Here is a 13,816-nt window from a genome sequence, read left to right as displayed (position 1 = left end):
ATGATTTTAGAATAAAGAGTAAAATAATTATCTAAGGTCATCCTATTATGAGGAGGAAATAATTTTTTTTTTTTATGATTTTAGAATAAAATAATTATCTGAGGTCACCTATTATGAGGAGGAAATTAAAAAAACAAACAAAAAAAAAAAAAACTGAAATTGGCACATGAGGGAGCATTGAGCTAGGAAGGTAGGGTCGAGTTACAGTGGTTTAAAAGTTTTGACAGTATTTTTTTTTAATGCGATGAGCTGTACATATAGTTGATTATAAAAATAATCTTTGGGGGGGATAGTTTTTACCAGTAGCATGCCATAAATGTAGTAGTACGTGTGAAGTGCCACGTGATATGTTGGCAAACCTGTATGAGAAAGTTTTGAACTTTGTCGGAAATGGCAACAAAAAGTTTTGAAGACGAACTGCGTGAAAGTAACAAGAAAGTCACTGCTTGGGTACGGAGAATGGAGGGGGATGCAAGTATGACAGGTAAAGTCATAATGTGCACTTAATGTCATGTATATTGGATTTGTCGACTAACCCCCCTTCGGTAATGCCATTTATTCATATTACCCCGGTCACACGTTTATGTTGCTATATTCTACATAATTATTTTCCTGTTAAGACAAACTGGCGAAACTTACTGTCTGAATCAATTATTATTATTATTTTTTTTAGTTTAATTTCATGGTCTTTCTGTTCTAACAACTTTCTATGTACAGTACTTGCAATTTTTTAGTTGAACAAATATCAGAATTTTTAATGATATGATAATTTGACAAAGTTACTTTACATTAGTGTAACATATAACCCCAGGGGCTCACATCTGGTGAGTATGGGCTTGGCACACCCAGGGTTCTGAGTTGGATATCATCATTCTTCTCTTGTTTGGTGATTCCTTCTACTTTTGACTCTCTCTCTCTCTCTCTCAGGGTAACTCAGAAATTTTTTTATTTTTTTTTTTGGCTGGTGCAGCATAAGCCTCTGGCTTCCTTGCACCATATAGCTAATAATAATAATATTAATAATATTAACCTTTCGGTGCCATTAAGTTCCACTTTCCTGAATATTAATTTTGAATATAAGATAATCAGCATTTATTATTATTATTTTTTAATGAGCTAAAATAAAGATTTTGCCCTTTCCTATTAGAACCTCTTTCTGTTTTATGGACAGGAGGATCAAAATATTATGCAACTACGATGAACACCATTATTCATTATAACACACTTCTTACGTAGCCCTAGTGGGTAGCATAGTTGGTAGAATTGCCCTCCTCCCCACACTGGGGGGAAAAGAACTGTGTTCAAGTCCCGTTGATGATGGGAGGAATTTTTACTGGCATTTTTCACAATGTGGCTGAGTTAGTCAGTCTCACGTGAGGGTAGCATGATTTTTATCACGGAAACTCTGGTTTTTCGTCCAGCAAACAGAAAATCAACCACAGAACACGTGCAATTTACAGGCAGTATACATGAAGCAATATGGCATTAGGTGCTGATGCTCCTAAAACCGTACAACAACAACTTCTTACATAAGTTCAACTTTGACACAAGCTGCATCAGATCTATTTTAACCCTACTGAGAGCACTACTGTTTGGTAATCAAATTATTTTCTCAATCTTTTAATTTTTTTTTTTTCATGAATTTTGGTTTCCAGTTTCCATCACTTGTACTTTCCAAAGAGGTGTACTGTTAGCAGCTCTTGTTTTAGCACTTTTACAGTCCCCCATCAACAAAGACCTAGAAGTGATTGTTGATTGTAAATTTAATTTCTTTTAGCATTAACTTTTGGACATTCAAATTCACTAAGGCAACTTTAGGTTTGAAGCAGCAGCAGCAATAAGATAATTGCTTCTCCTACAATCATTTCTCCTTCAGCATTGAATCTAGATCCCCCCCCCCATATCATTATTAAGAGAAAACTACTACTACTTCAAACTACTAAATAACTTCTTAGCCACTAAAATTCACTATAATAATTCTTATAATTTTAATCTACAAATGTCAGAATTATTAGCCTTTCTATATTTGACTTCTAAAAAGCTACCTTTATTGATTTCATACTTCAGCTCTTTGGTATTTGTCAAAAAGCTCATCAGAGGAAGTTTGAGGATGTTCTCAAATTATGTCTGGCGTGTCACTTGCCAGAATTTTCATCAGACGGTCAGCTTCACTAATGGCATGATTGTAGACTTGGCAAACTGTGACCAGTGGCACTTGATAGTGGCATTCAGAAATAACATCACACACTTTGCCAACAATTGATATGCTTGCTGTGAATTTCAGGAGAAAATTATCAACTGCTTGACAATATCAGTATTACACCTCTGGCACTATGTTGAATGTGTCGGGAGCAAGTCCATTTGGTGAACTCAGCATCCAATTAATTTTTTTTTTTTTTTTGTGATATTAAAGTGTCATTTTGAAAGAGTTTCTAATGTTTCAAAAGTAACTCGGTGAACTCTCTTCAAATATTAATGCTATGAGCATCTGTTTTTTGACAAAGTATCATGTTTTTTTTTGAACAGGGGCTGCTCAGCTGTAATTTGTCATATGATAAAAAAAAAAAAAAAAAATCCTCATACCTTAACATAATTATGTTATATTGTAATTTTAGAACTTGATTTTAACCACCAAGTTTTATGTAATTTGAATTTATGTTTGTAATTTAAGTTTTTATGTTTAACTTGTAGCTAGTTGCACAAATTATTTTTGAAGATCACACATCTACTCAGGAAAAATTACCCCATTTATAAATTTAAAAATCAGCAAGAATAAAATCAGAACTGTCTATTTTTTGTTGTCACCTTTAATTTTAATCTATTATGAATGCTACTGGAAAATCAATTTTTAATATTTTAAAAACAAGTAATTTTTAATTATTTCTTTAAAAATAAAACCTGCTCTGCAGCATTTTAAGAAATGATTTTTATCGTCTCCTTTATTTGGGAGTTATCTTCACTGTTGGTGAGGAATAGGCAAATTTAAAACCCTGCGTGCTTTGATATTGACCATAGATCTTCAATAGTATAAAGCCAGAGAGTGTAACAGTTGGAAGTTGTGGCAGCAATGCAATATTGAGTCAGTGTGGTGTGACATAAGCACTGTGAAAGGGAAAATGAAAGTAGGTGTGTGTTAGCATTAGTAGAAGCATACAATGCAAGGAAGCAAGCTTATGCAGCATCAGCCAAAAAAAAAACCCGCCCCCCCATTTCGCCCCTCCGTTCATTCCAAATGCTATGAGCATCTGTTTTTTGACAAAGTATCATGTTTTTTTTATCATGCTTGTCCAGCTCAGCTTTAAATTTATTTAGGCTATCAACTTCCACAACAAAAGATGGAAGTCTGTTCCATCAATCAACTACCAACTGGCTAAAGGCAAACCTGCGTATCTATCCTACAACTGTCTTTCCTCAATTTGAATTTATGCCGTCTCTCGTGATTATTCTGAGCAAGAGGAAGAATCCCATCAGCATTGAGCCCAAACCATTCAAGGCTTTATACACCTCAATCAGATCACCTTGCAGGTGCCTAGTCTCCAGACACTAATTTGCAAAACTTAAGCCTTTCTTCATAAGAGCAACCCTTTGTTCCATTCACTAATCTTGTTGCCCTTCTCTGTACTCATTCCAACAGCACTACATCCTTCTTAAAATAAGACCTCCAGACTGTATACAGTACTCAAGGTGTGGCCTGACCATTGCCTTATACAAGGGGATAATCATCTCCTTATCCCTGCTGGAAAAATTCCTGTATATCTTTGACAAGACACCATCAGCTACTCTTGCAGACCATCTGCACTGCTCAGAAAATTTCAATGAACACTGCTCAGAAAGAGCAGTGTTCATTGATTAGCACTGTCTTCTCCCATTCAACGATCCTTTTATCCATAGCAGCAATTTGCCTCCAATGCCACATTGCTCCAATTTGTGCAGCAGTCTTTCATGTGCAACAATATCAAAAGCCTTTCTAAGATCCAAATACAGTAAACCCCCGCTATTCGCGGGGGTTACGTTCCTGAGAAATGCCGCGAATACCGAAAACGCGAATACTGAGTTATGACTCCCATAGTAATAAAGGGGTTCCGTTCCAAAGTATGAAATATATAAGAAAAACTAGTCTAAAATTTTGTCTATGTATGTATTATATGTACCTTCATAATGACTATGTACATAGACAGTAAGGCTATCATGTTATCAGGCAGAATTGCCTGATAACATGCAATTCTGCTCCTGTTTGCCAGCCAACTTTAAAATAAGTCCAATAGAACTAATGGACTTATTAATTTTTCTTATAATCCATTAGCATTAGCAGCATCAGCCAAAAAAAAAAAAAAACACTTCCACTTCACCCCTCTGTTCGTTCGAAATACCTGTCCGGCTGAGCCTTAAACTTATTTAGTCTATCAATTTCCACGACAAGGGATGGAAGTCTTTTCCACCAACCACCCTCTGGCTAAACGCAAATTTCCACACTTCTATCATACATCTGTCTTTTCTCAATTTGAATTTATGCCCTCTCAGGTGATTATTCTGAGCAAGAGGAAGAATCCCATCAGCATTGAGCATGCTCAAACCATTCAAGGCTTTATACACCTCTATCAGATCACCTCGCTGGTGCCTAGTCTCCAGACACTGTAATTTGCAAAACCTAAGCCTTTCTTCATAAGAGCACCCCTTTGTTCCATTGACTAATCTTGTTGCCCTTCTCTGTACTAGTTCCAGCAGCTCTACATCCTTCTTTAAATGAGGCCTCTAGGCCTGTATACAGTAATCTAGGTGTGGCCTGACCATTGCCTTATACAAGGGAATAAACACCTCCTTATCCCTGCTAGAAAAATTCCTATATATCATTGGCAATACACCATGAGCTACTCTTGCAGCCCGTCTGCACTGCTCAGAGAACTTCATATCTGCCTGCACAACCACCCCCAGGTCCCTTTCATTCTCTACCACTGTCAGTGTAGTACCACAGAGTTGATACGTTGCTCTGGTGTTGCTGTCTCCCATATGTAGTACTTTACATTTGTCAATGTTAAACTTCATTTGCCACCTCTCAGCCCATCTGCTCAACCTTTCCAGATCCTGTTGCAGCAGCATAGTGTCAGTAGTGTCCTTGACAACCCTGCCAACCTTCGTATCGTCTGCAAACTTGGACATTAAGCTTGATATACCATCATCAATATCATTTATAAATACAGAAAACAATAATGGACCCAATACTGAACCCTGAGTGGACTCCACTAATAACATTAGTCCACAATGAGCAGTGTCCATTGATTACCACTCTGTCTTCTCCCCCTCAACCACCCCTTTATCCATAGCAGCAATTTGCCTCCAATGCCACACTGCTCCAATTTGTGCAGCAGTCTTCCATGTGCAACTGTATCAAAAGCCTTTCTAAGATCCAAGTGTATAATATCAAAGTTATTCCATGCATCGTTCTTTTGTGACTACATCATAGTATCCAATCAAATTGGTCAGGCAAGACTTCCCCTTAACAAAACCATGCTGTGTCTGAGCTATAACTGAAGTCTTGTCTAGATGATCCTGCAGTGCTTCTTTAACCAGTGCCTCCATTAATTTTCCGGGAACACAAGTTAAACTCACAGGTCTATAATTACTTGTGTTAGCCTTTGATCCTCCTTTGTGAATTGGGGTCACATTTGCACATCTCCAGTCCATGGGTACCTCCCCTGAGTCCAAGGAAGCTCTCATAATTATGGCTAAGGGTTTGCTTACTTCCTTTGCTGCTTCCTTTAATATAACTGGATAGATCTCATCCACCCCAGGTGCCTTTCTTGTGTTTATCTTCAACAATTTCTCCTCCACTTTACTCTCAGTTATTACAAGATTCTCTAGCTTACTGCAAGAGTTGAATACACCTCTGGCATTCCCCTCGCTGAATAACTCCTCATGTGTGAATGTCGATGCAAAATATTCATTTAGCTTGTTAGCTACCTGAGCAGGATCATCAACAGTTGACCAATCTGATTCATCCCCTTCCTTCTAGAGTTTACATAAGTAAAGAACTCTTTGCTGTTTTTCTTTGCATCCCTTGCCAAAGATTTCTCATAATATGCCTTTGCCTGCCTAACCTCCTTTGTAACTTGGTTACAGATTAACTTGTATCAACCATAGGCTTCTGTGTCACGTGTTAATTTGTATGTATCCCATGCATTTTTCTTCTCTGCCATATGTCTCATTAGTTCATCTGACATCCATTTAGGCCTAAACCTTGAACAATATTTCTTAGTTGGTATGTAAAGCCTAGTAGCTTCCAAGATAAGTTCTTTGAATGCTTCCCATTTTGAATTTGCTGTTGGTAACATCAACAGTTGGTCCCACTGTATAGAATTTAAATACTGTCTCAGTCCATCGTAGTCGCCTTTACGAAAGCAATAACACTTCCCTTTACCCCTAATGGTAGTTACCTCTTTGAGTAAATCCCACTTCAGCACACTGTGATCACTGCCACCTTGTGGTTCATTTATCTGCAGATTCTTAATGCATGAAGAATCACTGCTGATAATAAAATCAAGAGTATTACTCCCTCTAGTTGCTTCCCGAACATGCCGATGTAGAAAACAATCATCCAATAAATCCACAAAAGTCTTGCTAGTGTGTGAGTGACCAGCCCCCAAATTCCAGTCAATATCTGGGAAATTAAAATCTCCCATTATAAGCCTCTCTGATTTACTGGCCCACTCTATTTCCTTGTACAGTTTCTTATTACACTAATCAGAGTCATTAGGCCTATAGCACACTCCTACTCAATTTTGATCTCCCAATGCTTATGTCACACCAAACTGACTTGACACTGCACAGTCCAGCGATGTCGACTTGCTTCACTTCCTTGGATTTTATGTATTTCTTAACTAATAGCATAACCCCTCCTCCCTTCCTATCCTGTCTATCCTTTCTGTAGACGTACTCCCCAAATTCCAGTTCTGCATTCCTTATATCTGTGTGACACCACGTCTCTGAAATCCCAACAATATCTGCCTTTGATGTTTTGAGCAATACCTCAAATTCATCAAATTTATTTACTAAACTCTAGCATTGGTTTACACGCAAGTATACATGCACCTGTTCTTTTTCTTAGCTACCCTAACACAACCCATGTGTTTACTTGTACCCCAGTGATTCCCAGCAGTCTCTGAAATATCCTTCATTTTATTTTCCATGCTGCTGCTCATTCCAATAGAAGCAGTGCAAGAATCACTTTCACCTCTGCCAGTGGCTACTGTTAATCTATTAGTCCTTGTATCCCCCCAATCTAGCAGTTTTCCGACCCACCTTACACTGCCTCGATAGCATCAGCAAACATTCTTTGACCCTTTCTATTTAAGTGTATCTCATCCCTGTAGAAGCAGTCTCTCCTGTTAACAAGTACAGACCAGGCTGAAAAAAATTCTACCCCTTGAGCTTTGCACAATCTTTCCAGGGCCGAATTGATTGACAGGGCTCTCATATACTCACTCCTATCGTGTTTGGGCAGAATTGCTGACACTTTCAAATTCAACCCTAGAAGATTAATTCTTTGAATGCTTCCCCTTTTGAATTTGCTGTTGGTAACATCATCAGTTGGTTCCACCATATGGAATTTAAATACTGTCTCGGACCTCCGTAGTCGCCTTTACGAAAGCAAAAACCCTTCCCCTTACCCCTGAGGTTGTTACCTCTGAGTAAATCCCACTTAAGCACACTGTGATCACTGCCACCTAGTGATTACTTTATCTGCAGATTCTTAATGCATGAAGAATATAGGCCTAATGAGTATAATGAGCAATTGTGCAGAGAAATAGTGGGCCAGTAAATCAGAATGCCTTATGGGGGGGGGGTTTAACTTTCCAGATATTGACTGGAACTTGTGGGTTGGTCACTCATACACTAGCAAGACTTTTGTGGATGTATTGGATGACAGTTTTCTGCAGCAGCATGTTTGAGAGGAGGGAGTAATACTCTTGATCTGATTATCAGCAGTGATTCTTCATGTGTTAAGAATCTGCAGATAAAGAAACCACAAGGGGGCAATGATCACAGTGTACTCTTGTGATTTACATAAAGATGTAACTACCATCAGAGGTAAAGGGAAGGGTTTTGCTTTCGTAAAGATGACTACGGTGGTCTCAGAGTTTTTTTTTTTTTTTTTTTTAATTCTGTACAGTGGGATCAACTAATGATGTTACCAGTGGTGAATTCTAAATGATATGCCTTCAGGGATTTAATCATAGAAGGTACTAGTACTTTTACTAAGTACTAGCAACTACTACTAGCACTTAGTAAAAGTACTAGTAGGTACTAGCAACTAAGAAATACTATTCAAAGTTTAAGCCTAAATGGATATCAGATGAATTAATGTGGCTTGTGGCAGAGAAGAAAAATGCATGGGATGCATATAAATTATCGCGTGACATAGACACCTATGGTAGATATAAGCTAGTTTGTAATCAAGTCACAAAGGAGGTTAGGCAGGCGAAGGCAGATTATGAGAAATCTTTGGCAAAGGATGCAAAGGAAAACAGCAACCAGTTCATTACTTATGTAAACTCTAGAAGGAAAGAGATGAATCAAATTGGTCCACTTAACATAGATGGTTTGACTATTGATGATTGTGCTCGGGTAACTGATAAACTGAATGAGTATTTTGCATCTACATTCACACATGAGGAATTATTCAAGGAGGGGAATGCCATAAGTTTATCGAACTCTTAACACCAGTGGCGTAGCTACCATGTAGGCTGGCAAGGCAATTGCCGGTCCCGGGCGCTTTATGGCTCTGGTGTCTTCGGCTTTCTCCTCCTTTTGCAATTTTCATTAATTAAGTAGGAACCCGAACATGTTCTTTGCCTCTGGGCCTGAAAAAGTGTAGCTACGCTACTGTCTAACACTGAGCTAAGTGATTTTGTAATAACTGAGAGCAAAGTGGAGGAGAAATTGTTGAGGTTAAACATAAGGAAGGCACCTGGGGTGGATGTGTTCTATCCAGTTATATTAAAGGAGGCAGCAAAGAAAGTAAGCAAACCCCTAGCCATAATTATGAAGGCTTCCTTGGACTCGTGGAAGGGCTCCATGGACTGGGGATGTGCAAGTGTGTCGCCAATTCACAAATGGGGATCAAAGAGTGACACGGGTAGTTACAGACCTGTTGGTCTAACTTCTTTTCCAGAAAAAATAATGGCGCCAATGGTTAAAGAAGTGATGCAGAATCATTTAGACAAGACTGCAGTTATAGTTCAACCACAGCATGTATTTGTTAAGGGGAAGTCTTGTCTGACAAATTTGATTGGATACTATGATGTGATCACAAAGGAATCGGATGCAAAGAATAATTTCGATATCATATACAGGGTTGTTACAATTAAAGTATCCCTATGTAGAGGGCTCTGGAGTGAGTTCTAAGACTCGTAATTAAGAGAAATTTGGACAACTGGTACAATAAAGAAGGCGCTTGCCATTTATTGGAAAAAAAAATTACTTACAAAATTTGTCACTGTATGGTGCATAACTAACTTAGTTACGATTATGCAAATAACAGAAGTTATTTGCATAATCTTAAGTTATTGCCACAGCACCACTACTCAGCTCTACTGTACTGTATAAAAGCAAAGCAGTCTCTTCAAAATCATACAGTAGATGTTTGCCTGCACTACGGCAGCAATGCCAACAACGTTGCAGGAAAAGGCACTATTAATGAAGCTGTGCAGAATAGCAATAATGCAGCTGCGGCTATCAGAAAATTCTAGCATCAGAAGCGCATAAGGCGTGGCCTGTGACTGTTTGTGCTCTCTGCAATATAATTGTGAAATTTGAAGCGACAGGACATCTTGGTGTTCAACCAGGTAGAGTTTGAAAATGAGTGGATTCCTCTCGTGTTGAAGTTGTGGCTATGGCTGTCGAGGATTTATCAAGTCAATCTCCATGTGCTAGTGTAAGTGTGCCAGCTGTTCCTTGTGAAGTGGACATGCCGTATTCTGCTGTAAGGCTAGTAATGTGGCAGGTGTTTCGGTACTATCCTTACAAGATGCACATGCTACAGCAGCTAAAGCATGATGATGCAGATATTCGTATCACGTATGCACTTCAGTTTCTGGCGTGAATGACCAGATATTACTTGGCCATGGAACGTCCTTTGGAGTGATGAAGCCCACTTAAATTAAGCTACGCTATTATATTGTGTCAGTTATAAATGGTACTTTAAGAGATCTACAATTTTCGAATTGCCCACTTCTGCTTAAATGGACAAGTGAATACATATAACTGTTGCATTTGGGCAACAGAAAATCCTCTAGTTATCCAAGAGGTCCCATTGCATTCATGATTGGGCCATATTTTTTTGAACAGGTAACACCGACTGGACTCGCACCTGTTCCGTTACTGGACATAAGGTATAAGGTATGTTCGTGTCAGACGGCGCCTGGGATTTCTCCCATCTCCGCGTATGTTCGCTGTATCGAGGACAGTACACTGTCAAGCCAGAGACTTGAAAGTGTGTGGGTCATGTCTGTGCAGTGTGATCTGTTGTGCCCATTGTTTGTCCGGCTTATTGGCCGCCTGGCCCCTGGTGGGGCCCGACGTTGCCCATACCTTGCCACGTGGAGGCTAGCCGAGTGTCCAGCATCATGACGAGTTGCTCCAGCAGGTCCTGCCACCTAGTTTCCTGGGATTTCAGTGGCTAGGACCTAAAAAATAAATAAATTAATAAAAAAAAATAATAAAAAATAAAAAAATAAAATAAAAAAAATAATAAAAAAATAAAATAAAAAAAATAATAATAATAATTAAAAATAATAATAATGATAAAAGTAAAAAAAAATAATAAAATAAAAATAAAAAAAATAAAATAAAAATAAAAAATAATAATAAAAAAAAATTAAAAATAATAATAATGATAAAAGTAAAAAAAAATAATATAATAAAATAAAAATAAAAAATAATAATGATAAAAGTAAAAAAAAATAATAAAATAATAATAAAAAAAAAATATATATATATAGGCGTTTGACGTTAATTCTTAAGGAGATTGCTGTTAGCAAATCGCTGGTTGGGGTTGAACGCTAGAAAGATGTGTTAAAAGGCCTAATAGGTCGGGCAGAATTTTGTTGTTATTAAATTTAGACGTGTGGGCTATACGTTAGATGAAAGATAAAAGTGGGAGGAAGGGGAGGCTGAAGACTGGGGGGGTAGAAGTAGAAGTAAGGGGTCGATAGAGGACATGACCCCTGCTAGGCAGTATGGCATGCCCATGCCACACCAGAGGGGAGTTTGGAAGGCGGGTGGGGGAGACGAAGAAGAGCTATCTCCCCCTGCCATGGATAAGGTATACAGTTAGAGTGGGGGGAAGAGACTGAAGACTGGGGGGGGAAGGCAGAAGCATGGGGACGATAGAGAAGGCGACCCCAGGTGGTCAGTGAGGCAGGCCCATGCCTCACCAGGCGAAGAGATGGGTTGGCAGGGGAGGGAGGAAACAGAGCATGTCTGCTCTCCCTCCTGCCGGGGATAGGGAATTTAAGATGAATAGGGTAAGGGTACCCCATATAGCATTTGGCAGCGGAGCTGCTAGTGGTTCTAGTCCATTTCCAGGAGCGATCGGACCGAAGCATGATTGGTCATGGGGTGGTTCCCGTCCATTCTGCAGTCTTTACCGTCAAAAGGTCTGAGTTTGCTTGTCGGCATTTGTGGGGTCTTTCTTGTGATTTCCCATCCATGTGGTGTTTGAGTCAATGTTGTTTATAGAGTCATTTCTCATTTATTCAACTTTAGGTCCACTTCAGGGTTTAGTGCCTTGATTATCGGAGACTATTGGATTCAGGCGTCTTCCACGGGATGATTTCCTTCGAGGTTTGTTCATTTCCTTATTGTGTCAGTTGTTGATTGTGATTTGCTGCGATAAGAGCTCTCCGTCTTGTGAACAGGGCCAGTGCATAGCTGGAGAAAGCCTGATATTCTTCCTTGGTGTCCAAGATGTGGTACTCCTGGCCATATGGTAGATACTGTATTTTGGTGATGAATGCGCTGCGGAGTTCGTTATACAGCTGGCAATCATGCATGAGGTGCTGCCAGCTCTCCAGCCCCCCGCAGGTGCAGGTGGGATCTTCCAGCGATATTATGAAATGTTGGCAAATTTCGCAATACCAGAGCTGCATGGGTGACTTCAGGATACCATATTCATGCAAGATGGTGCGCCACCCCCACATCCACCATTGTGTCCAAAGATTGCTAAGGCAACACTTTACAGACCAACAGGTCATCAGCCGTTGTTTCCAGACATCTTAGCCAGCCACTCCGATCACCAGACCTCATCCCATGCGACTTCTGGTTGGGGGTTTTATTTGAAGAACCAGGTGTATCGGGAAGGATGTCAAACTGGCAGATCTGAAGGACAGCATTAGACGTCATGTGTGGTCTAACTGTGGTCTTGTCTAGATGATCCAGTAGTGCATCTTTAACCAGTGATGCCATTATTTCCCTTCATAAGAACAGAAGGAAATTTAACCTGTTAATTTAACTTCCTGAACAGAAGTTAAATTAACTGGTCTGTAATTACTCATATCACCCTTTGATCCCCCTTTGTGAATTGGAGACCTCCATTGCACATCTCCAGTCTGTGGGGACCTCCCCTGAGTCCAAGGATGCTCTCATAATTATGGCTAAGGGTTTGCTTACTTCCTTTGCTGCCCCCTTTAATATAACTGAGTAGATCCCATCCACAGGTGCTTTTCATACATTAATTTAACTTCAACGATTTCTCCTCCACTTTGCTCTTAGTTATTACAAAATCATTTAGCTCCCTGTTAGAGTTTAAATAAGCTTCTGTTCTCCACTTCTCTACAGAATTCCTTGTGTGTGAATGTAGATGCAAAATACTCAGTTTGTCAGTTATCTGAGCAGGATCATCAACAGTCGAACCATCGATATCAAGTGGACCAATCTGATTCATCCCCTTCCTTCTAGATTTTATATAAGCAAAGAACTCTTTGCTATTTTTCTTTGTATCCTTTGCCAAAGATTTCTTATCTATCTTTGCTTGCCTGACCTCCTTTGTGAGTTGATTACAAACTAGCTTATATTTACCATAGGCTTCTGTGTCCTGATAATTTATATGCATTCCACACATTTTTCTGCTGTCACGAGTCTCATTAGTTCATTTGACATCGATTTAGGCCTAAACCTTGAACAGTATTTCTTAATTGGTATGAAAAGCTTAGTAGCTTCCAAGATTCATTCCTTGAATGTTTTCAATTTAGAATTTGCTGTTGGTAACATTATGAGTCTACTGTATAGAATTTAAAAATTGTCTGAGACCGCTGCAGTTACCTTTACAAAAGCAAACTCTTCCCTTTACATCTGGTGGTAGTTACATCTTTAAGTAAATCCCATGAGTACAATGTGATCACTGCCACCTAGTGGTTCTGCAGATTCTTAATGCATGAATAATCCTTGCTGATAATTAAAATCAAGAGTCTTGTGCTCTCTGGTTGCCTCTTGAACATGCTGCTGTAGAAAACAATCATCCAATAAATCTACAAAAGTCTGGCTAGTGTGCGAGTGACCATCCCTTAAATTCCAGTCAATATCTGGGAAGTTAAAATCCCTCCTCCCCTTATAAGACATTCTGATTTACTGGCCCACTCTTTCTCTGCACAATTGCTCATTATACTCATTAGGCCTATAACACATTCCTACCCTCATTTTCCCTTTCCCAGTGCTTATGTCACACCACACTGATTCAACATTGCATTGTTGGCAGCACTTCCAATTGTTACACTCTCTGGCTTTATACTTTTGCAGAGCTAGGGTCAATATCAAAGCACGC

The 13,816-nt window shown here is 39.2% G+C and overlaps 1 protein-coding gene across 1 annotated transcript in view; it reads left to right on the top strand.

Annotated features, from left to right (window-relative positions):
* Nucleotides 1-200: 200 nt before the first annotated feature.
* The window catches only part of LOC150075762 (uncharacterized), an 85,999-nt gene continuing 72,383 nt past the window's right edge, over nt 201-13,816 (top strand). The window contains exon 1 of the mRNA XM_090387873.1: nt 201-484. Within this exon, the coding sequence (XP_090243999.1) occupies nt 391-484 (94 nt within the window). The 5' untranslated portion in view covers nt 201-390. The remainder of the gene's footprint in view (nt 485-13,816) is intronic.

This window comes from Mastigoproctus giganteus, chromosome 13 (assembly GCF_048544385.1).
Source record: "Mastigoproctus giganteus isolate SK-2022 chromosome 13, ASM4854438v1, whole genome shotgun sequence".
NCBI classification, from domain to species: domain Eukaryota; kingdom Metazoa; phylum Arthropoda; class Arachnida; order Uropygi; family Thelyphonidae; genus Mastigoproctus; species Mastigoproctus giganteus.
Note: the sequence above shows the minus strand (reverse complement) of the source record. Positions and strands in the feature narration are given on the sequence as shown.